We start from the raw sequence: 26,956 nt of genomic DNA, 5'->3' as shown, positions 1-26,956 counted from the left end.
AGCGTAGGCGGTCGGATAAGGATCTATTGTATACCTATCAACTAATTACGTAATTCATAGATAGTTTCACGTAACCATGTCCTTGCAGTTGATAATTTAATCAGATTCAAATTTTAATTGGAACTCACTAGAGAATGATTAGAACGAACAAAAACTTTAAATCTTTTTTGAATTCCGCTTGTTACAATAAACCACAAAGGTAGATTGCCGCCACCTCAAACCCAGTAACTAAACAACACAACAAACAAAAATATGTAGAAATGAGTATTATCCACATTCATATACGAAAACATTCTGTACAAAAGTATACAAAAAGCAAATGGAATGTCAATAAGAAGCTAAATTCGCATTTTAGCTGCTTAAAAATTGAATACAGGAAATAGAGCAAACATTACAATAGAAGCCAGTAACATCAGTTCGCGATTTTAATATTATCCATGTTGAAAACACAATATAATGTCAAACAAACTGAAGTAATCCTAGGTAGACTGCAATTGGCTTATTCAATCAGACGATTTGCCAATGTTCGCTACGAAAAACCAATTGGACAAACGGGTGGAGTCGCGAGTGGAAAGCTTGTAGCAAATAAAACGGCGGCATTATTGGTAGAGTCCACCGGCGGCACCGCCGCGGTGGCTCGCTGGCTGGCGTTACACAAGGCTCGGCGCGGGTCGGGCCTCTCGCAACACCTATTCGGGTCAGCCAACGATTTGTGAGAATTGTGTCATCTGACGTAGGCTCTTACTACGCTATAATATACGCTACGGAGTACGATTCTCAGTATTGATCGCTCATAAAAACATAACTTGATATTTCAATATTGAATGAGTATATAAATATCCTATGTGGCATATAATTATGCGTTTTGGATTTAATTTTAAGTTATTTATTGTTACGATAAGAAAATAATTTAATATTCTGTTATGCTTTTATTTGTTTATATTATGTAAAGTTTACACTTTACTAGTGTACAATAGTACTATTAACTTTAATAAATTGCAAACTGAATAAATAAAACCGATATACTTGTTACGTACAAGGGATACCCGCTTTATACACATGAGCGTGTGAATTGTATCCATAATGCCCATTAACAATTCAAAAAAGACATTTTTTTTATTATAACGGTTTTTTTACCTTTGGTCTAAAACTCTAAATCCACGCTATGAAATATGTATACATTTTTTGTAATGTAGAGCCGATACCCAAATCTCACGCTCGAGAATACAGTGTTGGAGCTCTACGTGTAAATAAGTTCTCCAATATCCAGAATAATATTTATGAAATCGTTTAAATAACTTTATAAATTATGCTATGTATTAAATAACTCAGTGATTAACACAAATATTTCAAAACTTTTTGAGAATAAAACGGGATAGAACATAATTATATAGGTAGGTATATAAAGTTAATACTTTACTTCTACTAAAATTAGCAAATATAATATTCGCTAGTCAAAGCAATTTTAGGGTTCTTATCATTTAGTACACACAAAATTATATTTCCATCGTGATAATCAGCCTGCTATTGCGGTAGCATTTGCTCATTTCCGTTGTCTATACTCTATCTGTGGTCAAAATTATCACCAAAAAAGTTCCTTATTAGTCATAATGACAATAGACTAATGTAGTTTAAACTACTACGTAATTATTCTATTATACATTCGTGTGAGTAGCAAAAGGTCGTAAGGTCTATCCGATGGGAAGTGGCAGCTACCGTCAATGGGCATCTATAAATAGACCAAGATAGGATTAGAGTTCTATTTGAGGTCGGCTACAGACGTCTTGCCACAGGACTAAGTTGAAACATCGCATATATTTCTCTTATCACACCTTTAAAATCCAATTACAGCAGTGTAATATAGCACTGTTGTTATAACCAGACATAACAACATAATATTTTTATTTTCAAAACAATAAAGTTTTGTTATTCAACAGTTAGTGAGTGGAGCTTCTATTAAGCAAATAACGCTAATAATAAATTATACTAGGAAGGAAATTTTTAAAATAATTAAGATATACTCATTTTTATAGTTTCCACAAAATACGCTGTCGATATGGACCTCATGTTGAATATATTACAACACAATGTGAACAAAACGACCACTGTAATTTATAAAAAAACATTTCAGCCTTACACATCAAATTATAGAGTAACTTATTTGTTATTGTTGTTGTTGTTGCCGAATAAAAAGCTTAACAATAGTTTATTACAATTACAATCCATTATTATTGTCCCACTGAGCATGGGGAGGGGAACCGCCGAATGAGTGGCATTTATGCCATATTCCACCACGCTGGCCAAACGCGTATAATTGGTAGACCTTTGAAAACTTGTTTTTTGAATATCTATTGACAAACTGAAAAGGTATTTGTTTTGATATCCAAATTACACGTACATTCGTTAATTAGATTCAAATTAGAAACTATTTAGCGAGAAGGGAATGTTTCAACATGTAAATGGAAATAAAACCTTACTTAGCATTTATCATGCTATCGTCTTCATCAAGATTATCAGCCCATTAGGGTAACGGTGATACAGGCATCTACGAGTACAACACCTAAGACATTTTGTAGGGGAGCAATAATTTTAGTCAATCGATTTTCAAAAGTCTTGACAATCACAATCGAACTTGCTTTTATCGCCGACTCTTTGTGAATTATATCACAATCTTTTTGATTTGGATTGTCGGATGGTGGAACGTTGTGCGTCTGGCAGCCACTGGTTAAAGGAAGTCAGTATTCATGATGCAAACAAGGAAATGAACGCCTTAAATCCGATTGGAACTTGCGAAATTGTAGCGAAACATCGCTTCTCATTTATCATAGATACTTTAAATTTAAAATGATTATAATAAGTTTACTCACGATATTTGAAATTCTACTTTAAAAAAAAGTCTTATTAGATAAGACAAAATTGCAAGCAGATCTAATAGCTTGCTAGTTGCAAGAGGGTCGAAAGTAGTTCCAAAAAAGTCCATTTAATATTACACAGAACTCGTGCAGTGCGTATTCTTCGCCAAACTTGGCTGCACATTACCATGCGTCGATATTCTAATATTATAATGAATGCATGCGTTATAAGTTTGCATACTTATTTTTAAAACAAATTCCATTTTTATTTGTTTTAAAAGATTACATCTTATTTTATGACAGGAAATTACTTCCGATAGCTCTTAATCAAAACAAATGTTTCATTAAAAGTGTGATTTCAGACAACATTTATCAATTCTTATTAGAACACATGGAAAAGGGACGGATATTATAAAAACAGCATAATTTCGTTTTAATAACTATATGAAGATTCTAATTAGTGGGTTGCAGGGACATCATGTCATCATTTACAAGTACATACAATATGATTTCAAAGTACTTGTAAATTATTGACATCATGGTTTACTTATAGAGGTGGTAAGAACCACAGTTTGGTGCTTCGAAGGCACTGCCAACACTTTTTCTGCTTTATAACAGTAGTGATAAGCGTTGTAGGGTAAGGGGAGGTATAGTTATGCAAGGCGTTCCAACTTAGTCCTCAGAGATAACAACGTATCTGTGGCCAACCATAGGAAGAACTCTAGTCCTATCTGGAGTCCATAACAGATGTTCATGTGCGACAGTGGCCAATTACCATCAAGTGGACTACTTTTTGTTACTTTTGTATTATAAAAAATCTGGCTCAATTAGTTATCTCGGAAAGTATTGTCGCGTGTAGGTGGAACGTGCCCAAATAGAGGACTTGCACGGGGCATTCAAGTCTGTCTACTTTTTACTACTCTAGCTATAACTACTAACTCTAGCTATTTACTCTACTGACTCTAGTATCTAGGTTTTCTTCACAATATTTTAAGCCGATAAGAAGGTGTGAGTTCAGTGGAAATTAGTTCAGTGAGTTTAGTGGAAAACGATGAATTCTGACATAATACAAAATTCATTATTGTAAATAGGTTTTTCATTAAATCATTTTCCTTGTTTATATTTTTTTGTGAAAAAAAACTATGAAGTACAACTTATTTGGAAAGCTTTTTTATTAACTTCACTCGTATTACGTTGAACATTTTAAACAGTACCTTGTTATTCTAACGGATTTGGTTTATAATTAAATATGTAACGTGTGTTCCTCATACTAGATACTTCCATTTTAATGTTACTTTTTATTTCGCAAATGACGTGCGCGACAAGCAAACAAGTGTTGCCTAAGTAACTAAAAAAAATACTGACGTCACAGATTACGTTAAACTCTGACTACAGTTAAACGTCGCAAATGTTCCTGTGATCATTATCCCAAAACCCATAAGTGTCAATATACACTTATGGGTTTTATAATTATATGGGTGGGTATTCTGATTAACTTTTTTTTTCCGAAATACGTACTGAACGTAAATCTGATTAATGTACATAATATGTATTTTTAACAATTTAATGCGAAAATGGCGTTGGTGATTTCATTGCGTAGCAATGTCAAATATGTTCGTAGCACAAATTAGTACGAATTAAACGTAGCACATAATTCCGTATGAAAATATTATGTGAAAAAATAATTCAATATCCTCATAACCGTAATTCTATGAAGTGAAGGTCTTATCATGTAGCCGATTAACTGGAAACGGCATGTATTGAACAAATCATTTTAGCGATCACCGTAGACGGGACTTACAAGAATATCATACTATTTCTATAACAGATTATTCATTCAACATTTTTTAAACTTTGTAGGAATCTGGTTTACGTTACTGACAGCACATGGTAAATTGTTTGGATATATGTTACGTTAGCAAAATTGAAGACTATATTTTAGCAATTTGTTGTGGGACTGTTTATTCAGATTTGAGTATAGGTAATAGATGTTGCAAACATCGCAGCATCTGGCGAAACGCGTAATGGCGAGCGGTTTACGCACACAGCGGCAACCTCGCGTTGCGTACATGCACGCACAGGCGGACGGCGCGCGCGCCGCATCGCGGCCCCGCTCGCAAGTAGGTCAGGGCGCTCTGCGGCCGCGCGCGTTTTAAATTTAGAACGATCTGCGCTTCAAACTCCGCCCCACGCGATCGCCCATCTACAAGTTAAAGATTACCTTAAAATTTTCCACCTGCGACGATAGTCTCTTCTGCTTCCACTTCCCATTGCCCATCGGAAGACTCATCTATCCTCTCTATTTGTTAGGCCGATCGACACTGAAGAGATTTAGATGTTACCTCGAGAACACATTAAAGGGCACCTACAATGTATGTTGCTTATCTAAGAATTTATGTGAATTTTTTTAAAGTAATAGGCTATACTGAACTTTATACAACTTACAGAATATTCAATGGACCCAATGTGAAAAAGTGTTGAGCGTAGTATTTTTTTATAATTACGTTGCATTTTTTACGGTAAAAATTCACGTAAATAAATATTATCCAAATGCTAAGCATATCATCACGTTTGAGACGAACCTTTATTTAAAGTTCATAAAGTGCTCTACATTTTATTCAGAGTCGTATCGAAGCTTCTGATTTTATAAGAAAATAAATAATGAGTTGATATTTCAGAGCGAGCTTTCTTTTGTGTTCATAAGCTTCAAGGACAAATATAGGCAATCTATCTTTAGTACTGTATCTGTAGTAAGTAAATAATGTTAGTTAGTTCGTAATGTAAATATGATAATGTTTGTGACAAATGCTCGTTGTTTAACCTGATTTTTATAACCCTTCGGTAAAATATAAAATAAGTAACTAAAATATAAAAAATAAAGTCTGAAGTTTGATGACTTACAAGTTCAAAAATTTTATTTCAATAATATGGGTAGAGTCATAATTATGCGCTATTATCATTACTAATTTTGATGCTATTTTTTTCTTATTTAATGCAGTTTACCTCATATTAGACATTATTGCTTAAATCGTATAATTAATAAACGTTCTAAATTATAACAGTAATTACTGGAATCGTAATAAGTTAAAAAGTTATCTTTATCTTGAAACATTAGAAACTTCCCAGAGATAAAACGTAGTGAGTCACCCGGTGATTTTCATACATACATTATAAATAGATTTAATTGTTTATTGTGTACTAATAAATGTAATGTAAACAAGACAAGTGTAAAATGTTACTAGGATTGTTTGTTGCGACCTCTTTAACATATTTAGTTTTAATTCATCGAAAGAAACAATAGTTTCAAAACGTCTCAACTTTAGAACATATATACTTCGGTAAATACGGACTTTCCCAAAGGTTAGTTTTGTAAATTAATTTAAGTCACCAGTAACCACTAGCACCACGCAATGTTTAGTTACGTAATAGTTTTAAAAGTAAATTCTTTGTGAACATTACGCCACATCAGCTCAAAGCAGACGCAGTTAGCCCGAACGTCGCAAACTAGGTGAAGGTCGACTATGAAGCACAAACATTCTGTGCTCTATTGCTCGCACCTCACATCTAATGCCAATAACTTATATTATCTGTTGTACTAGACATTTTAATAATTTTTGTGCTTAATTTAAACTAATTTATATTCATATGTACCAGTTTATTATTTCTTAAGTGTCCGCTAAACGAACTGGTTATATTCTCTTTGGTGTCCGCTTCGACAAAACAGTAACTATGAAACTTTACATGCTCTTTCTTCAAATATTTTTTGTACAAACAAAAATATTTTTCTTCACCTTTACCATCTATTTTCTTTACAAAGTAACTATGTTAGGACTCACCTTCAAGTTTCATGCCGACGTCGAGACACTTTTGGAAGCGGCAGAAGGGGCATCGCTTCCGTTGCGTTTTGTCAATGTGGCAAGCTCGTTCAGCGACGCACGTATAGACCTTTTTATTCTGAACAGTCCGCTTGAAGAAGCCCTTGCAAGACTCGCAGGTGAGGAGGCCATAGTGGTAGCCGCTAACTTTGTCCCCGCAGACGGGGCACAGCTCCTCTATCACGTCCTTCGTGTCGGTCTGGTCGCACACGGTGCCAGCCGTGGGTAAGTAAGCTCCGGGCTCGCCTCCTGCACCTGTCGGGAACAAATATGAAGCATCCAGATTGGCGTATCCGAAAGGCTGCTGGTCTGGTGGGCACTGGTAGGCGGCCCCTTGGGGCACGTACTGCTGGGAGGCTCCGGACGGTCCTCCGCCGGACCCCGAGCCTTCCGGGCCCGGACTCAGATCGAACGGGGACATGTTAAGGGACATAAGGCCTGTCTGCTGGTCCATCGTCATGCTCGGCCGCACGGTGCGGCTGCTCGTTACGAATCCCTACGGCGGCGTTCGACCGCAACAACGTTCACACAGTCACCGAGTTCACTGGCGGTCTGACCGCAACACTATCTGCCGCTCGCGGGCTGCACCTGTTCGAGCACTATCGTAAGAGGCACATAAATCCAGCACATTTTGTCCCTTACGAACGAAGGAGGCAATCGGGCACCGAGCTCCGGGAACGACCCGCGAAGTCGCGGTGCGGCGATCGTCTGTAGAGTTTGTTGACGGCGCGTGTTGTTACGATCGCGACGAATGTTAGCGAGGAGGGCGGCACACGTGCCGCTCAAAGGACGTTCTGCGATCGACTGGCGGCCGGCCGGCGACAACGGCGCGCGTGCCGGCGCCTCCCGCATGCGCGCCCCGCCGCCACCCGCGAACCCCCGCCCGCTCGCACAATGGAAAACGATTAGGAGCCCATGTAATAAGTGAAAGTGAGTCGGTGACCCACTTTCCCGCGATCCAGGTCTATGTTAGTGCGCGTTCGCGCGGTTGCGCCACCGCGCGGGCGGGGGGAGGCGCGGGGGGCGGCCCACTGACCCAGTTGCGCGCGGTGCCGCAGCAGGGCAGGGTTGCCGCGAACAACGAGCTTATGTTTACATTCGCACACCAATGGTTGACGTGCGGTGAGCCTTCACGCAACCTAGTCACACACCGTATTCGTAACTGCGTTGGCGCAGCCTCCTTCTCCCGATCATGTAATTCTGACTAACTAAAAGTTCACAATCAATAATAAAGATTTTGTCTTGTCTTGATTGTGTTTGATTTTTGAAGAACTATGCTAAAATAATATCATAACTTCCCTATTATTTGAATATACTACAAATATGTACACAACTCTGGTAGCTCTACCTCTACATAACAGTTTATTTTTTCATAGATTTTTGAAGTTTAAAACTCTTGCAACTACATCAGTCAAACATCTATTTTATTGCCTGTATAAAATTTAGTTTATAATAAGTTTATTATTTATTCAATGAATCTTCGTTATTCGGCATATTTGCGTAAAAGTGCCAAGATTCCGAATGGTTGCACCACTTTTTACGATATTGTCTTTTTATATTTAATGGATTTTCCATCAGCCTTTGAGAAGTTGTAAAATAAAATACATCATCAACAAAGAAAATCATAGTAAATTAATTATTTTCCTGCGGTATTCCAATATTATGCTGATCTCTACTCCTTTAAATAGGTGTATCAGTCTGCTCATACAAGTATATACAACAAAAAAAATGTATTAAACTGCCACAAAGCTAGACGAATCGAAATATACATTTAAATGAAAACTATACAAGCTATGGGTTTCACTAGGTGCCCCACATTTGCCTATTTTCGCCAATGAACGAACAGGTGTCACACCCCTCAAGTCGGCAGCGATGTGGGTTTATTACCTCATAATTTTTAGTAAAAAAATCCACAAAAATGAATCATAGAAATAGAAGTACCTACTTAATTGAGTGTACCCAGTCACAAACATTAAAACATGAAACCTGGTCGGAAATCAAACCCTAACCCTTCGTATGCCAAAGCTGTATTCTACTACTATTCTACTAACTATGCATAAACATACGTACACAATACGCACACACATATGTCATACACAATGGCTGTAAGAACTTAGCAACATTTCGTCACGAATTCATATCGACCTCATAGAGACAAGACAATAGTAGCACTGCCAATGTATGCGTCGGAACGTAATTAGGCGGATTCGAGGCACAACAAACAAGAGGTATTCAATATTAAAAGAAAAATAAATTAAAGATCTTGACCTGGTTTCGGTTAAAATCAGTCAACGGGTCACGAACGAGTGACTGCCTGTGACAGCCTTGTGCTCGCCGTGTACCGCGACTCGACGTGTCCGAATGCACAAAACACATCAATCGTACACGTGAACAACATAGAAACATCTATTGATGAAGAAGGCATGACGTGAGTGTGCTCGCTCGCAAACATCAGTGTACACTTATTCCCATGGCGAGGACAACATTTAAAAGAAATAAACAAAAATTCGAGCGTACCAAGTATGTAGAGACTATTTAGAAACAGATCTTCTAGATAGGTACATACTAGTACTAAATACAAATACTACAGTAGTACAATCAATATGTGATCCATTTATTACCAACACTCATAACTGCTAATTTACTCGATAATCAGGAAGATTAATACTTCCGGCTATTATGTTGTATTATACTGTAGTTAGTACCTACGTCCATTAATCTTTATTTCCTAATCATCCTATTATATTTTTTACAAACTCAAACTGTGATACAAAAATTGTTTGGAAACTGCCCTACGAAATATCCTGTTACGTTACATCCAAATTTTGAAACATCAAGACAATCCACACACACGTGACTCGACTGAAAAGTACACATCGCTTATAATAAGCCACAATGACTCAATAAGTTTCGATTTCATAATCAAGACCTGAATACCGGATGAAAAAGCGACAGTAGAGGTACGTATACAAAGTGTGTCGTTTTTGCTATCGTGTAGACACCGCGGCCTCCTACGAAAGCAAGAGTGCTTGGCGGCAGCGTCGCACGCGCAACTTTGCTTTCTTCGCATGCGCACACCTGACGTCACACTTTCTCCGCGTCCGGTGACGCGCGTTGATGTAACGCATCGTAATTCGTAACCGTGCGGTAATAGACCAACCTCTTAGCAAGACTCCTATCGAGCGCTCGCTTCAGAATGCTAGCTGCACGCGTCGATAGTAACATTTGTTTGCCGTTAATAATTTTGTTACACACCCTGTTTAGTTTATCATCAATCTTAAGTTTTACAATATTCGAAAATCTTGTGAAATAATAAAGGAGGTCAGGAATGTCATGATACATTTATTGAACGGAGGCTTTGACGAACAGTTTTTAAACGTATGAAATATGATATTAAAGACTTTCATACATCATCGATTTTGATTATTTTACTATTGGAAACATGCAAAACAGGTGATTGATTGTATAAAATTAAAGTCCTACAAGCCTACGTACGTGTCATTTCTCTCACAACTTAAGGTTAATTTACTTCTACAGTCATAGAATGTGTGAGACGAGTGCCGTGTCAAGCAAAATAGTATTATCTTTAACAATGCGTTTCGACGTATTTATATCTACCGTAGGACTGTATACAAAAATAATGATTTTGTCTGCCGTGGCCCGTGCTTGGCACGTTCAATATATGTAGATATAACTGGACCTTTAATGCTGACAATACCAAATTAAGGTTCGTACAGCTGTGCTTGACCTATATTTAAAATTAAGGCTAGTGTCACAAGTGTAATCGATCAAACCAGCTACCTGCGTATGGGGTGGCTGGGCGAGTCCTAAGTCCGGCGCTGCGTGTGGGGGGCTACGGGGGGTGGCCCTCCCAGTAACCGAGCCAAGTGCATTGGGTCACTAGGTCAATGATAGGACTTTCGCGCTCTAAATGTCTTTCAACATAATTAACGTTAATATCCTATTGAACGCGGTGCTCTGATTATGATGGGTATTGTAATTTACGTTGACGCATTAGGTAATAAATAGACATGGTCTTGTACTAAATTCATGAAAAAATCACCGAAAAAAAACATACGCCAAAATACGCAGTTGTTAAGCAACGCGACCCTTGGATAATTTTCATTGGAATATGTCATAACCAAAGACTCAAACTATATACCTACTAGCTGACCCGGCAAACGTTGTGTTGCCATATAAATAAAAAAAAAACAATGTGAGCCGTCACGGGACGCCTGGCAGATGTGAAACATCGACATTATTTTGTAAAAGTAATATGCAGAAAAGAACATATTGTGATGGGAACTAAATATGTCATAGAGAGAATCGCACAGTCGATTGAGCATGGCGACGCGTCGCCACACCGTACACACTACTGCATATAGACTGTATATATATACCATTACACATACCACGGCATGCGTCGCCACGCCAGAAATCGGTTTTACGTGCGGCTATAGATGTTTCACATCAAAAACCACAAAGAAACGCATAGTAGGTATATACATAATTTTGAAATCCACTTTAGATCTGGTTTCGGATGTTTATGTGATTTATACAAACATGGCCAAAACCCATTAATCACACATGAGAAAGTGTTGTTGCTATGACACACGTCTCACCTACTTAAACAATGGTGGTGCCTTGATAACTTGCTCCAATATAGAGATGATTGGAATAACAAAGCAGCGCTTGCCCAACCCAATAGTTGCAAAGAAACAGGCGACCTGATTCCGAGACACGGCGATTTCACTCGCTCTCAAAATCAGTTTCTTAACCGATTAATAATACAGTTTGACAAACAGCTTTCAACGGTCGTATCGAATAAAGAACAGTAGTTTACGTGTGCCATTTTTGTTTTTCGAATAAGGATTTGGGTTTTCTGTGTACGGAATATATAATAAATAAAGAAAAAAAATCGGAGATTTATTAATGAGAACAATGACTTTAAGACCGTTGCATCTGTTTATAAAGCAGTTATGTAACCACAAAAAATGTACAAAAAACCAGCAACTCATGCTCGGAGGGTTAGTGGCTACTGCCGTCCATGGACGTGTGTAACCAACACCAGGTGACATTTGATTCCTACCCTGGGGTTGGTCACAGTTGTATTGCTACCCCTAAGAACTAAGTTGGAACGCCTCAGATAAGTATGTGACCCTCACCGCACTCTTGCTGTTATAGGACAGAAATAGGTGTGGCGGTGATGTCTCCGGAGTCGAACTACAGAGCTTTCTACCACGTCCCATAATCATCCTATTACGATAGTTCGTTCTAATAGTGCAAATAGATTTTATTAATAACTGAGTTTATTTTGCGCGTATCTTAGGTACAAATATACGCACAAATATAAAGAGGTACAAATAATAACGAAGTGATACTTGTATAATTTCCACATATGGAAAAATTCGTGTCCTAGAAAAGGATGAAAGGTCCGATTTATTCCCCCGACCCACTTTCCACTTTCGGACTGACCTACATGCAAGTGTCGTGTTATACCGCTTTTGCACTTATTTAGGGCAGACCTCGCTGCCTGTTATAAACTGAATTCACCCGATATTTCATAAAATTGGAAATATAAACCAATCTAACCTTTATTCGTTTCTATTTCCTATATTGACACTGGAATACTTTTAGGTCACTAGACTTCTGAAAATATTCTCAATACTATATATTTGTGGAAACATATTTTTAAGTTATTCTTCTGGAAACGTTTGGGAAAAGTTATTAGTGAATTTAGCAAACATACAAACGACATTGTGAAATAGGTTGTATGTATGGCAATTTTTTTGGTAAGTATGAAAAACTGCGCGACTGTAGCGACTTTGTTTTTCTCATGTCATGCCTCCCCAGTTCCCGTACCGTGTCACTCTAGGCTAATGATTAGTTTACTTTTGTTTATCCGAGTGCGATGTTCCGAATAGTTTCCTCTGTCCCCTAGTCATAGATACGTATCTATAAAATATATGAACGGATGTCACATGACTTTTTTAACACGCTTTTATTATAATATAGGAGTAGCAGAGGAGCATGCAGTCCACCTGATGCTAAATGGCTACTTCCGCCCATGGACATCCGTAATCAACCCCAGATATGTTTAGATATTCCTACCTGAGGTCGGCCACAGTTGTGCTGCTACCCCTGGACTAAGCTCGAATACGGAACGTCTCGGATAAGGATGTCTCCCTTACCACACGATTCAAACCAAACCACAGCAGCGCTTAACACTGCTGTTATAAGGTAGAAATAGCTGTGGCGGTGGTGCCGCCGGAGTCGAATCACAAAAGGTTCTGACACCTTTTTTGTTTTGCTTACGAGGGGCAAACCTTCAAAAGGTACCCGACGACGTGGGAGCGACGCCGGATTATGTGGGATTTAAGCTAAAACGCGCTAAAACCCCCCCGGTGGCCGTCCTCAGTGTTTGGTGGAGAACTCCGGGATCTCCGATGGAACACAACCAGAGTCCTCCGAACGCGATGCCCCAATCGGGCTCTTCCCTGTGGGAGCAGTTTACGCTCCTCCCACACACCTGGTGTTTACAACCCCTCTTAAAGACAATAGTAATAAGAATATTACATAAGCTATCCTTACCACAGGTGTCACGTGTGTAAAAAGATACACAAATAATTATAATCGAATTTAAGTTTAAGTTTGTAAGTGTGTATGCTTTGTTTGAGCTTCAAAGACAGTACACTTTTGGGATGTCCTGAAGACAAGACATTTTTTGTGGTAACATAACGTCTATTCGAAATATTTTAATGCCCGAAACATTTACTTAAGCACCATTTACAGTCATGCTATGTATTCTGATTATTCTGATTTATATGATGGCCATAAAGTAATGCTATTTAGAATAATTAGGAAGACTGTGGGCAGACTGACTGCACAATATGGATTATGATAATATTTGCGTGATCATTCACGTGGTAAAAGTAAAGGGCGAGGTCGACTACATGTATTATGCATTATCTTTAGCCAGAATAACTATTCATAAGTTAGCTTTACGACCCTAACAGACTAGCTACTTTAGCATCAGCGATTCTCGATTGTAACGATGCTGCACATGTTTTGGCGAGTGGCTGTTTTTCAGTCGTGGTATCGGAAACGCGAGTTTTAGCGTAAAAGTAAAGGGCGAGGTCGACTACATGTATTACGCATTATCTTTAGCCAGAAAACTATTTATAAGTTCATTTTACGACTCTAAAAGACTAGCTACTTTTAGCATCAGCGATTCTCGATAGCAGCGATGCTGCTTCTGAGATCTTTTGTGTCCAGTAGCTGCATCGAGTATCCATAAATAGCTGCAACTATAGTTCAAACGCACGCTAGGTGTAGGTTCCGAACAGGATTGTTGCTGATGCAGGTTTTTACTTGATCAGCGGATGCTGATGCTGATGCTGATTTTTTCAGATTAATATCAGCTGATGCTGATATTTAGAAATACTAAATATAAATATATTTTATACTGAGGTATTTGTACGTCTCTTACGAGAATAGTCTGTTTTAACCGACTTCACAAAATGAGGCGAATTATCAATTGGACCGTATATATGTTATTTTTTATGTTTGTTCGCGGATAACTTCGTAGCTTATGAACCGAACTGGATGATTTTTGTTTTGTTGGAAAAAAAGATATTTCCGAAGTGGTTCCTTTATTGTCACATTATAGTGGTTCCATTGGTTATCGTAAGGGCGACTAGTGCGTTTGTAAGATTTTTAGTATGTCATCACTAAAAAAGTTAAAAAAAAAAATTAAAATATACAATCGACTTCCATGTCACTACAAAGCAAAAATCTACTCAAACAAATTTTGGCTTAGCACATATCTCTGAAGCCGGGGCTCATATTGAACACGCTGTTTGCGCCGTTATCCAACGAAAGATATTTAGCACCGACTTCAGAACCATGTACCAAACCAACATCTACTTCAGCTACCCTCCACTCTGCAGTGACACAGAAGTCGGCATTTATTTGTTATTTTTTTTTTACAAAAACTATACTGTGCCGTATCTTTGTTCAATAACGAAATATTTGGTCATATTGCACTTTTCGCTGGATGTGGCATTATGAATTGAATACATAATTCTGTTATTGATTGATTGAACTATGATCGAAAGTTATTGATGTCTGACCAAATTACGTTGTCAATACAATCGAATGATTGTTTGATGAGGGAACAAGTGACAACTTGTGTTTATAAACTTCTGTGATTGGCTAAAACTCCACGTGATTTAAGCTCGATCCCGCCTTCAACGAACACGTTGCAATTTCAATATCAGCATCTTTTGTTGCGGATGCGGATGCTGATGCTGATATTTAAAAGAAAGCTGATAATCAGCGGATGCTGTTGCTGATATTCGCAACAACCCTAGTTCCGAAAAGTAGCCATATCGTCGATCGCGGTTGCTAAAAGTTAGTCTGCTAAGGCCCTTAGTCATGATCACGGAGCGGTCTCACTAGTCAGGACGCATATACATATATTACTCGACTCAATGACTGTACATAATATTAAATGTTACACACCAATTATGTTTATACTCGGTTTACACACAATTTATGTTTATACTCGGAGATAGAAAAAAAAATAGTGACCTATTAATTTTTATTTTTGACCTTAATCAGTAACACGTTACCGCAGTCATGTAAAAGTTAAAATAATAAAAATTAAATACATGATACACCTTACGTAATATTTATAACATTTATTGAACGTATTAGCGCCGACGTTTAAAAATTGTTGTATGGCGTTATGCCCGCCCATTATAATTGATTTCGATATTTACCATAGTTACCTCTAAGTATATAAATAGAATTATCATATATAAGAAAAAACAGAATTTTTTTTTTTTGCTAAAATTTTGCACATTTCATTCGAATGAAGCCGACGGTCGCCGATAGCAAGTCGATAAACCTTCAAATAACAATTTATTAACATTCAAACAATAAACTGGGGCAATTGGAAATAGGTTAGGTCAGCAGGCTGATTGATTTTTTAATAATATGCATAATTGGTTATGATTCCACTTTATGCTTCTCCTAATAAAGTAGTCTTTATAGTTCATTATATGAATTCTTTGAATGCCTGCTTTGTCAATTTCTTAATAATTCTGTTGCACTACCAACTATTGGTCCTAGCCCATAAGTGGGTTAACCTAATTTCAAGGTAGTTTTAAACCTATAAATGTTTTTGGGGTTACAGACTGATACTTCACTCATGTAATAAATTGAAAACTATCAGTAGTAGGTACTATATCAGTAGGTACCTATTACAATTTTAGGTCACTACATTTTCCTCTAATTGTGATTATTTTAATTAAAAAAAATATACAGATATGTACATGGACCATGTTTACATATAAGTAAATGTTTATAGGTACTAATTGTTTTCATATTACTTCCTGGTGTTTTCTAGTCTCTGAGGAATCGACGCCAATTCTTCAACAATAATTCACTTATGTCAAGGTGAGCCCAGTACAAAAAGATTAGAGCGGAAAATTCTTAGGGAAGATCAGGTTAAATCCAGTGTTATGTAGAGTTCGTTATGGTGATTATTGTCTTAATCAGATATGGGCAACCGCCGGCCCGCGGGCATGATGAGGTTCGTCCCGAATTACGATCTGGCCCCTTGCATATTTTCATAGGCAAGAATTGATCATTTTTTGTCTACTTACTTCCTGGACGACAAGCGGCACCGAATGGTTGACCTATTAGAGTAAATAATAAAAAGAAATAAAATATAATAGATTAAGATGTTTTGTTACCTACTAGGTTAATTAACGGTGGTACATAACAATATACAAAACTCCTGTTTGATGTGACTGTTCAGTGGACAAAACCTGAAGTGATTGTTTTTACCCGACTGCCAAGGAAGAGTTATGTTTTTCGCGCGTATCTTGTATGTTTGTCTTTCTTTATTTGATCCGATCTAAAAAACGGCTGGATGAATGTCAACAGTTAAGGTGTCATTATATTTGTCTCTATGACCCGAGTGTCCTTAGATAGGTGTTAGTAAAAAAAGTCAAAATGGCGGATTTTTGGCGCGAAATAATAACACATTTTAAAAAAAAGTTAACCGAACCTATCGAGCAGGATATCAAATGAAAGGAAATTAAACGGAGATTATAAAAACATATTTGTTTATATATAAAACAGCAAGGTGACTGACTGACTGACTAACTAAATGACTTTTTCATTTTTCAGAAATCAACGTAAAGCCTAAACCAAGGACCTTACAGTTCTGAAATTTTGCATATAGGTTCTCTATATAGCGTGAATAAGTACTAAGAAAGGCCTTTTGGAAAATCTACCCTAAAGAGGGTAAAATAGGGAAAACAGTTTTTTTGAAATCCTTTAATTTTGAAGCAACTACTATACAATTTTATATTGCACGACTCATGATGCGAAGCATCAGAGAGTGCTTTACGATCGAAAAAATTTTTTCGCTTCATTTTGGCGGCTATTTTTAATATTATAGCCTTGATAGTTCACGGAATCAAGATATTTTGCATACTATTGTCGAGATAATTTAATGGAGATTAATTCCATACTTTTTAAATATTGATTTACTGCAATAGAATTGAAAAAAAACACCAAAATAGGTCAAAAAATTTTCCTGTCCGTCATGTGTGAAACCTGAAAACACTGTAACTTGTGAAAAAATCCATCATTTGAGTTAATTTTTTTTTTTAAATTCTAATCGACGATTGTAGGTCACTGAATGCGAATGATTAATTAATTCAGTGTCGTTTAATTGCAATTAATAAAAAAAGGAAAACTACAAGACTGTATATCTATAGATATTATGTACATTTATTCCACCAGGGGCGCTTGTGCAGTACCTTCTTCCTACTACAGCTGTTTTTTCGGCAATTAATTTTGAACGACTTAAGTTTTTTTTTTTTATATTTCATAATTAAATGAGCATTATGAGTCGTGCACTTTTGGATTTTCCAAACTTATTTGGCTTTCTGGATAGGAACAAGGACGAACTTATTTATCCCCCTCCGAAAAATCAACCCCGTAAAGGGTAAAATAAGGGTTAAAAGTTCATTTGAAAAATCGACAATTTTGAAGCAAACACTGAAAATTTGTATCAGGCTTGTTGGATAAAAATAATGAAATTCTACCCCTAACGAGGTAAAATAATGACCAAAAGTTTGATTTACTGAAGTTATATATTTTATAGACCGTAAATGGTGGATTTTTTCGCGAAATAGTAACACGTTTTAAAAAAAAATAATCAAAACCTATCGAGTAGGGTGTCAAAATAAAGGAATTTAAGAGGAGTTTACACATACATTATATAATATATCTTATATATAAAATTCTCGTGTTAGTTACCGTACTCATCCGAAACGGCTTCACCGATTTTCACCAAATTTTATATACATATTCAGTAGATCTGAGAATCGGCCACTATCTATTTTTTTTACCCCTAAGTGATAAGGGTTGTTCACCCTTAACATTTTTTTATTTATATGGCAACACAACGTTTGCCGGGTCAGCTAGTACATATACAATCGTATATACACATCAAGATGACTGTCTGACTAAATGAGTGAGTTGCTGTGCCAGAGATCAACGCAAAGGGAAACCACTGAACTTAAGCGTGCTGGAATTTACACATAGGTTCTTTATATAGCGTAAATTAGCACTAAGAGGATAAAATAGGATAATATTGTTTGAACATCTTTTGTTTTTGAAGCAGACACCTACTATAAAACTTTGTATTTGGCTTTCTGGATAAAAATAATTAAATGCCTATTTCACTGCTTTTGGAAATTCTACTTCAGCCTTTTTGGTGCAGTCGGGTTTTTGATTTTTTAAATTAATTACTTGTTGTCTTTTTCTTTTTGTACATTAAAATATTTACATACCGTGATGATTTTAATAAATATTCCATACTCTCTTAATAATGTACTCTTACTTCTGCGTATACAATCAACGAGTTCGAATTATAGAGAATGATATAATTTAGGTCAGCACCTGGAATGTTCGATAGGTCAGTCGGATCCACGCCACGATCTGATCGTGACGAGATTTAAAACATACCGCGACCTACAACGCATTATTACTTTTGCCATCTACGAGTATAATTATGTTGGAGCTATAGTGGTTTGATTTATTCAGATAGTCCATTTAAATTCTTGACTATTGTGCGGGGTACGCATTGTCATGCCTGGCGGTCAATCGAGTAACAGGCGGGGAACTATAATTGTTGGCTCGTATTTGGCCTAGTGGCTGATGATAAATCATCGGCGGATCCGACAATCTAGACCCCGACAAGCACCTAATTTTCGCAAGTATGTGTGTATTAGAAATTAATGATCACTTGATATTACGGTGAAGGAGAACATAAACAACTACGCGCTTCTTTAAATAAAAGGGCGTGAAACCAACAATTCGTCTGTGATCCTTCTCATTCTGTAAGGACATAGTTTAGGTGAAGCTGTCAAGTGACATAATTTTGATTTCTAAATATTTCAGCAGAACAAAACCCTATACTGTATAGGCTTTAAGTATAACTTCTTTACATTTAAGTACTGAAACATTTTATATCATAAATACGAGTATCCTCGTTGCTTTGTCAATAGAGAGCCCTTGTAAATCCAGTACCTATTCTATAAATTATTGAAGCGCCCTATAAATTTGTAGCTATGCCTACAAGTCACCCCACAAGTCACCCCGATCGATAAAAAAATGCACAATGTGCATGTCAAGTTCTGCGGAACTTATTATATATTAATAGTCTTCAGGTCGCAGTCGTCCTCTAAATTATTCATACAAAAATGAGCAAAGACAATCATGTTACTTATTATTTATTAACATTTAACTGCATGCGAGCTTGACGAATTCGCTTGCATTATTTATTAACACAAGGTTTTGAGTGCCATCGAAGTATTCTAATATTCAAATCAAGTATTTTTTTAGTCTGTGTTAGTTTAGGCACCAAAATAAAATACACAAGTTATCCAGCCAAAATGAAACACCTTTTTGTGATAACGTCTTTGTTGTTCAATTAGAATTTTATCAGTGGCCGCGCAGACCCGTTTCAAAACTAGGTCGACCCCAGCCACACAGCATAATAAGGCATCTCAATGCCTACGTCATACATTTTCAACGAAACCGAAGCCCAGGAGGCAATGCATGTTTTAAACTTTGTTGAATTTCAGTTTTTGTTTCACAGGGAATAATGAAAACATTTAAATGAAATCGTCATTTACGAAATATCAATTTAACTAAAGAGAAATAAATATATTCTTGCATTGAATGTAGTATTTTATTTAGGCCAAAGAAGTGTAATTACTTATGGGTCTAAATAGTAATACACTTTTTTTGTAGAACACTTTATGGTGCGAGCGACACATTTCTACACTATAACCTATTTGATCTATTGGCTACCTATTTAAGTATAGGTACATTTCGTATCCCGCGGTGGTCAGGGTATGTCAAAATACACTCAAATAATGTTTAATTAGCATTTATCAATAGCGTAGGTATTAATTAAAGAATACGTATTATATTCATTGTTACAGTTTCCAAGGGTACAAGTATACAATTTCATTTGTTCTACTTACATGTAAATTAAAATGATAATTATTATTTATCGTACCTACAGTACGACAGAAATATCCAAATGATGTTATTGAACTATCATTTTATTCGGTTTTGTGTATGTTATTTTATTCTATGCATATGAAAATAAACGTATCACTGTACCTGATAAAATATATAGAATCGGTTTATAACAAATTCAGGATTAATCATTTTGTTAATTATGCCCGGAGAAAATTTATACCATAGGACATCACTCTCTTTATCAGTCTTTTTTAAAAATGTCTCATAACATAAAAAGTCAATTATTTTAACATTTCACTGTCAGGATGTTTTAAAGCCATATTAAATGAATCAATTTTTTTTTGTTATTGAGAAAATTGATTATCCCTTTCATAATTTTCCCACAATTTAGCTTATTATTTACTATTATAAATTATAGCACTAAACTGTTATATAGACTGATGTAAATCTGTACCTCTCACACCTACTACCGTGACGTATGCCTCCGCCAAATAAGATGTAATTGAAAATGATGTCATACCTATTGAGCAACGTACAGTCACCTCGTCTTAAAATATATGACTGAATATTAATATCAGTTTTCTTGAATAAGAAATTATTATATTCTTGGCTTTAACAGTAACTGGGATACATCTTTGATGAAATCAATTTACAATTGAGCATTATCTATTTATAAATTATTGGGCCCAGGCAGACAGTAACTATGTATATCAGTAAAAATAAACAAGTAATTTAATTAAAAAATCTAAAACCCGACTGCACTAATAAGGCTGAAGTAGAATATCCAAAAAAAAAAAACACTGAAATAGGCGTTACCTTATTTATATCCAGTAAGCCAAATACAAAGTTTCATAGTAGTTACTGCTTCAAAAACAAAAGATGTTCAAACAACATAATTCTATTTTATCCTCGTAGTGCTCATTTACGCTATATAAAGAACCTATGTGTAAAACTCCAGCACGCTAAAGTTCAGCGGTTTCCCTTTATGTTGATGTCTGCAACAGTTACTTACTCATTTAGTCAGACAGTCACATCGATGTGTTATATATATATATATATATGTATATATTATATAATGTATGTGTAATCTCCTTTTAGTTTCCTTTATTTTGTTACTCCAGCGTTTTCCAGCCTTTTTCAGCCCACGGACCCTTACCACGGACACGGACAGCCCACAGACGGACGGAAAATCAAGCACAGTTTTCACGGACCCCCTTAATAAAATAAACAGCAAAAAACGGATTAGCTATTTATATATAATAAAATGAATGGTTACAATGGAGTTAAGGTATGTTATAAAAGTGATTCTACTTGTAATCTGTTTCTGTATTTGTCTTTTGTATAAACAAGAGTAGAGAATTCATTTTCACATAGGTATGTGGTTGAAAAAAGCAGTAAAGCGGCCCTTTTGCATTTAATGAGCGATTTATGTATGGTCCAGAGATGACACCGCGGACCCCCGTACATATACTCGCGGACCCCCAGGGGTCCACGGACCACAAGTTGAGAAACGCGGCCCTACTCGATAGGTTTGGTGGTTAACATTTTTTAAAACTTGTTACTATTTCGGAAAAAAAACCGTCATTTACGCTTTATAGAATATATAACTTCAGTTCAAAGTTCCAGTCATTATTTTACCTCGTTAGGGGTAGAATTTCATTATTTTTATCCAACAAGCCAGATACAACATTTCATTGGGTTAGCTTCAAAGTTGACGGTTGTTCAAATTAACTTTTACCCCTTATTTTACCTACGGGGTTGATTTATCAGAAGGGGATAAATAGGTGAGTCCTTGTTTCTATCCATTCCTATCCGAAAGCCAAATACTAATTTTTATAGTAGTTGCTTCTAAAATAAAGTATTTCAAAAAACCTGTCATTCCCTATTTTACCCTCTTAGGGGTAGAATTTCCAAAAGGCCTTTCTTAGTACTTATTTACGCTATATAGAGAACCCTTGTGCAAAATTTCAGAACTGTAAATTGAGCGGTTTTGGTTTGCTATTGCTATTTTATATATATATACAAATATGTTTTATAATCCCTGTTTAATTTCCTTTCATTTGATACCCTACACGATAGGTTCGGTTAACTTTTTTTCAAATATGTTAGTAATTAGGGCCAAAAACTCGCCATTTAGATTTTTTTCTTCTAACACCTATCTAAGGACATTCGGATCATTGAGACGAATATAATGACACCTTAATTGTCGAAATTCATCCCGCCGTTTGTTAGAGCCGATCAAATAAAGAAAGACAAACATACAAGATACGCGCGAAAAACATAACCCTTCCTTGGGAGTGGGGTAAAAAATGTGCTAATGTCAATTCACATGTTACAATTTCTGATCCTTAGCGAGCCAAAGTCAGAGAATGCAATTTTACTTTTTGGAAGTCAAGGGGGGGTTTGTGTGAAGCTAAATCCAAGTTTGTGTGGTCTAACTCTTGTCCCTCGGCCGCCATCTTGAATAAGGGGTGTCATACGCTTTATCAGGCAAATTACTCGTCGCAAAGAAAACTTGTAAGAACATTCATTATCCTACATTGAATTATCTACAACTTTAATTCCATCCATTTCGTTGTAGAACCAAAGTTAATAACGAAAACAGATCAGAATTTGGAACAAATTTCCTTTTATAACGTTTTTCTAGTCATTTTACATAAAATTGACATCCGAGCATTTTGATAGAGGGCTTTTCAATTTCCTCATCGTTTAAACAAAATGTGTAAACGACTTAACCAAGATGCTTTGGGACATGGATCTGTAAATTTAACATGGTATTAACTTAATTCCTGTTTCGTACAACCATCGTGTAGGTATTAATAGATCAGCGATTCGATTCGCAGAAAGTTAATAATGAGAACAGTGCAATGTTATAATTCATCAGGTGCATAACTAAAACATTTATAAGCGTAATTGAGTAACGTTTTCATTTCATTTCGAACGTATGTTCTGGAAGGCTTTCAAGGCCAACGAGCGCCACACGGAACAACTGTCTCCTTAACCACTTTTTTCTTATTACTCTTATTTGCAGTACTTTGTGCACGACCAGTTATGTTTTAAAGTTCATTTATGAGGTTAGGTCGTCAGTAAAGTCTGGCTGTTTTCGTTCAAATCGAAAATTCAAGTTGCGTATTCCTTAAGTATATCGATATCGGATAATAATAACTATGTGATCAATCTCAATTTCAAGTAATAATTCAAAGTACCTATACTACATTAAAGTGAGAAATGTGAATAAACATAACAAGAAATATACAAACATCGGAGTCCTTTTCAAGCAAGTTTATGAACGTTGAAGAAAATACATCTGTTATTGTTATTTGCTACGCGTTATCGAAATAGCCTGTCACGTACAATGATTCTGTGGATGACAGGTATCTCGAAAATCTTTACCTTTAAAATAGATTACAATAAAGAACTTATATGTAAGACAATTCATGCTTACTTTATCTAACACAGTATTCATGCTGGCTAAATGCAGGTTGGTAGACTTCACATCAAACAGAAGAATTTAATTAGATTAATCTTTCATCGTCCAATTTGTACTTTTCCTTAAAAATCAATGTGCATGGTTTATGCATTTGTATCCTTTGATCTAGAGCATAGGAGGTAGGAAGAATATTAATGAAAAAAAAAAGGTTACAGTTAATATTTTTTAAATCAAATCAATCTACAGCCATACAGATATTTTAAAGAACTGTAACTCGTAATTGGACATGACTAGATACGGTTGTTTACGTTATATCTTGGATCATCACTTTTAAGCTGTACCTACACGGTATTCGTTGTTTGTCTCCTGTAGGTTCGGCATTACACCGCGTCAGCTTGAGCCACCGGGCTGGGTGCAGATAACGAAATGCCAGGCGGAAACCACCCGCAGTCTGTGGGGTGACTGTATCATAAACAATGAATTAGAAACACACACAGTGCCGTATCATTTTACCAGTAATCAAAATTGTAACATTAACTGATAAAGGGATAATAACAGACAAGTATATAAATATGATGCATTTAAGTTTTATGTAGATTAGGAAGAACGGAAGTGGTACAGTACCTATTGGGTTTGGAGCGAAATCCCGATGTTTTAACGTAAAGGTAAAATGCAAATAATGGTGGAGTAACAGGTAAGGCACATGATCTGAATGCCCCGAAAACGTCAATATGATAGGTATCAGCGTTCTAACACTCAAACCATAGATTTAAGTCTTACAGGACGAGATACATATAGATCCCAGGACATAACATAGATCGCTAGTGATACACGGGTCTTCCAGACTTACATGAACGGGCACCCGACGATACGAGTATGTTTCGTCATCGGTATTACACCGTTGAAATCTGAAATCAATCAAATTTTTATAAGTTTCTTAAGAAACTCTATGGACCGATACCTATCTTAAATAATGTAAGTATGTTGAAACCTCTTTTGACTTAATTTTGTTTTATTTTATAAGTTAAAAAAGTTAAAAATAAGCTAACAATATCGTGTTAAAAAATTACCATGCACAAATTAGGAGAAGATTAAGTGGGTGACTTTAAACTTACGTCTATCACAGTCCATCTTATTTGGAATCAAATTACATTTTTATGTAATCAGTCTAGTCCTTATACAATTAGGGGCTTCCGAAAAACGCCCTCAAATTATTATTTTAGAATCTTCACACTGGTGACCTGCTATGAATCCAGGGTAAGCAACTACAGTAGCTTTGGAAGTTATTGAGTACCTACTAATTTTATGGACTTTTAGAAAAAAATATGTAAGGATACTCGGATACCTAAAAGTTTTACACAATTTACCTATGTGATGTCTTCCAACAAATATTTAGCAAAGCAGTCGCCCAGTAGTGGGGCAGTAAAGGGCTGATAACAGCCTAATACGGAAAAATCCCACATCATTCATCAGAGTCATCGCCAGAGATAGAGGCCATCACAGTGTTCATACATTATGGTTTAATCCACATTGTCAGAGGAGCCCCGTGCCATGTATTAAGACGGTAATAGGTTGATGAAATGATATAGGAAAAGGTACAAAACCATCGTTACGTAAACCCGGACGATGACCTACTACTAAATACGACCTACGGTGATTTCATGCACGAAGCAATTGTACCTATCCTGACATACTATTGTTAACAACAACAGTATTTCATACAATGCTCACAACATAAAGGACTGAGTACATACTTTGTATTTGCCGAGACGAGTAGATAGATATACGCGGAATAGTATAACGCATGTACCGGCCTGAAAGATTTATACAGGACGTTGCTCGCAAAAAATTGCTTCTGTATAGCACCTTTTCAGCACCTTTTCAGGATATTCACCTTTGTGGGTATTACGGTGCATTGTGTTTAAAAAAATTGGCTATATATTAGGGTTGGCACCTATTTTTTCAAGATAAATATTGTTTCTTAAAAACATTGCAAAATATAGTACTTTAGGAAAATATGTTATGTCCATGCATTTCTCAGAAGACGTTGTTTTGTGTTTTTTTCGACGACTCTTGTAACTTAATTCAATTTTCAAGGCAAAAAAATAAAGACCGTCACCTTGTTTTTCGCTGGCTTAGTTTTAAATATTGGAAACCATTGCTCATGGAGCGATCTTGCGGAGGAAATCCCCGACAATCTGAATAACCGATGAAAATATAATACTTTTTGTACTTTATTATTTTTCTATAATACCAAGTAAAATTGACTAAATTGAATACAATACAATAGGTATATGTATGGATAACTACCCTGATATAAGTGGATCTGAATTTGAAAGATCACAAAGAAAATAAAGGTAATAAAGTAGGTAGCACAAGTGACAAACACAAGCGAGTGGAATAATGCATCAACATAAATCCATCCGAAGCGCGCGCATAACTTGGTACAGCATTAAGCATAATTAGGCAGTGACCCACTTTTTTATCAAAGCTCACGTCGACGTGCGGCGCGGGCGCATGTGTCACACACCCGCGACGCCTTTGTACTTTTAGTACGTAATTCAATGAACATATTATACGTAGAGAATAAGTTTTACATATTTTCACAATGTTTTAGAAAGCCTTTCTAGTTTTTTCTAGAAATTGTCATGATTTTATCAGAGGTCACGTCGACGTGCTGCACGGGTGCATGTGTCACACACCTGCTACGCCTTTGTGCTCTTAATACGTTATTTAATGAACATATTACCTATACATATTATGTTTTACATATTTTCACAATGTTTTAGAATGCTTTTATAGATTTTTCTAGGAATTGTCATTAAATCTTTAAAATCACATAAACATCCGATATTGCTATTTTTAATGAACTCTTTAATTGGTGCGACACAAATAGCGGGTAACAGATTGCAGACCGAACTAAACGATGAAAATCGTGAAGTGTTCTCTCATAATGAGTCTTGGTTCATATAAAATAAATAACAAAAATATGATCGAATCCCATATCACACAGTACTAGTTTTCTGGATCACGACGTCAATTGTGTCCATTACGAGCTCCGACTAAGGTTAAAACTAGTCCCATACAATGACGGTTGGATCAATCGGCCCCTGCATCGCGAAATAATATATGGGACGAAACGATAACCTTCCTTTCGGTAGTTGCATAAAAATAAAGTAATTTATGGAAAATCAAGTAGTTATAATAGGTCGAGGGGCGAC

At 36.3% G+C, this 26,956-nt stretch overlaps 1 protein-coding gene across 9 annotated transcripts in view; it reads right to left on the bottom strand.

Moving 5' to 3' along the window:
* Positions 1 to 7,536, bottom strand: part of LOC140743555 (nuclear hormone receptor FTZ-F1) — a 37,548-nt gene extending 30,012 nt beyond the window's left edge. For all 9 annotated transcript variants that reach the window (XM_073074922.1, XM_073074925.1, XM_073074927.1 and 6 more), the window contains exon 1: positions 6,689 to 7,536. In XM_073074922.1, the coding sequence (XP_072931023.1) occupies positions 6,689 to 7,187 (499 nt within the window). In that variant the 5' untranslated portion in view covers positions 7,188 to 7,536. The remainder of the gene's footprint in view (positions 1 to 6,688) is intronic.
* Between the last annotated feature and the right edge of the window lie 19,420 nt (positions 7,537 to 26,956).

The sequence above is a fragment of the Epargyreus clarus genome, unplaced genomic scaffold, assembly GCF_041222505.1.
Source record: "Epargyreus clarus isolate Ecla_fem2 unplaced genomic scaffold, WU_Ecla_fem_2.2 ptg000007l, whole genome shotgun sequence".
NCBI lineage: Eukaryota > Metazoa > Arthropoda > Insecta > Lepidoptera > Hesperiidae > Epargyreus > Epargyreus clarus.
The sequence above is the reverse complement of the archived record's forward strand: the minus strand, read 5'-3'. Positions and strand labels throughout refer to the sequence as shown.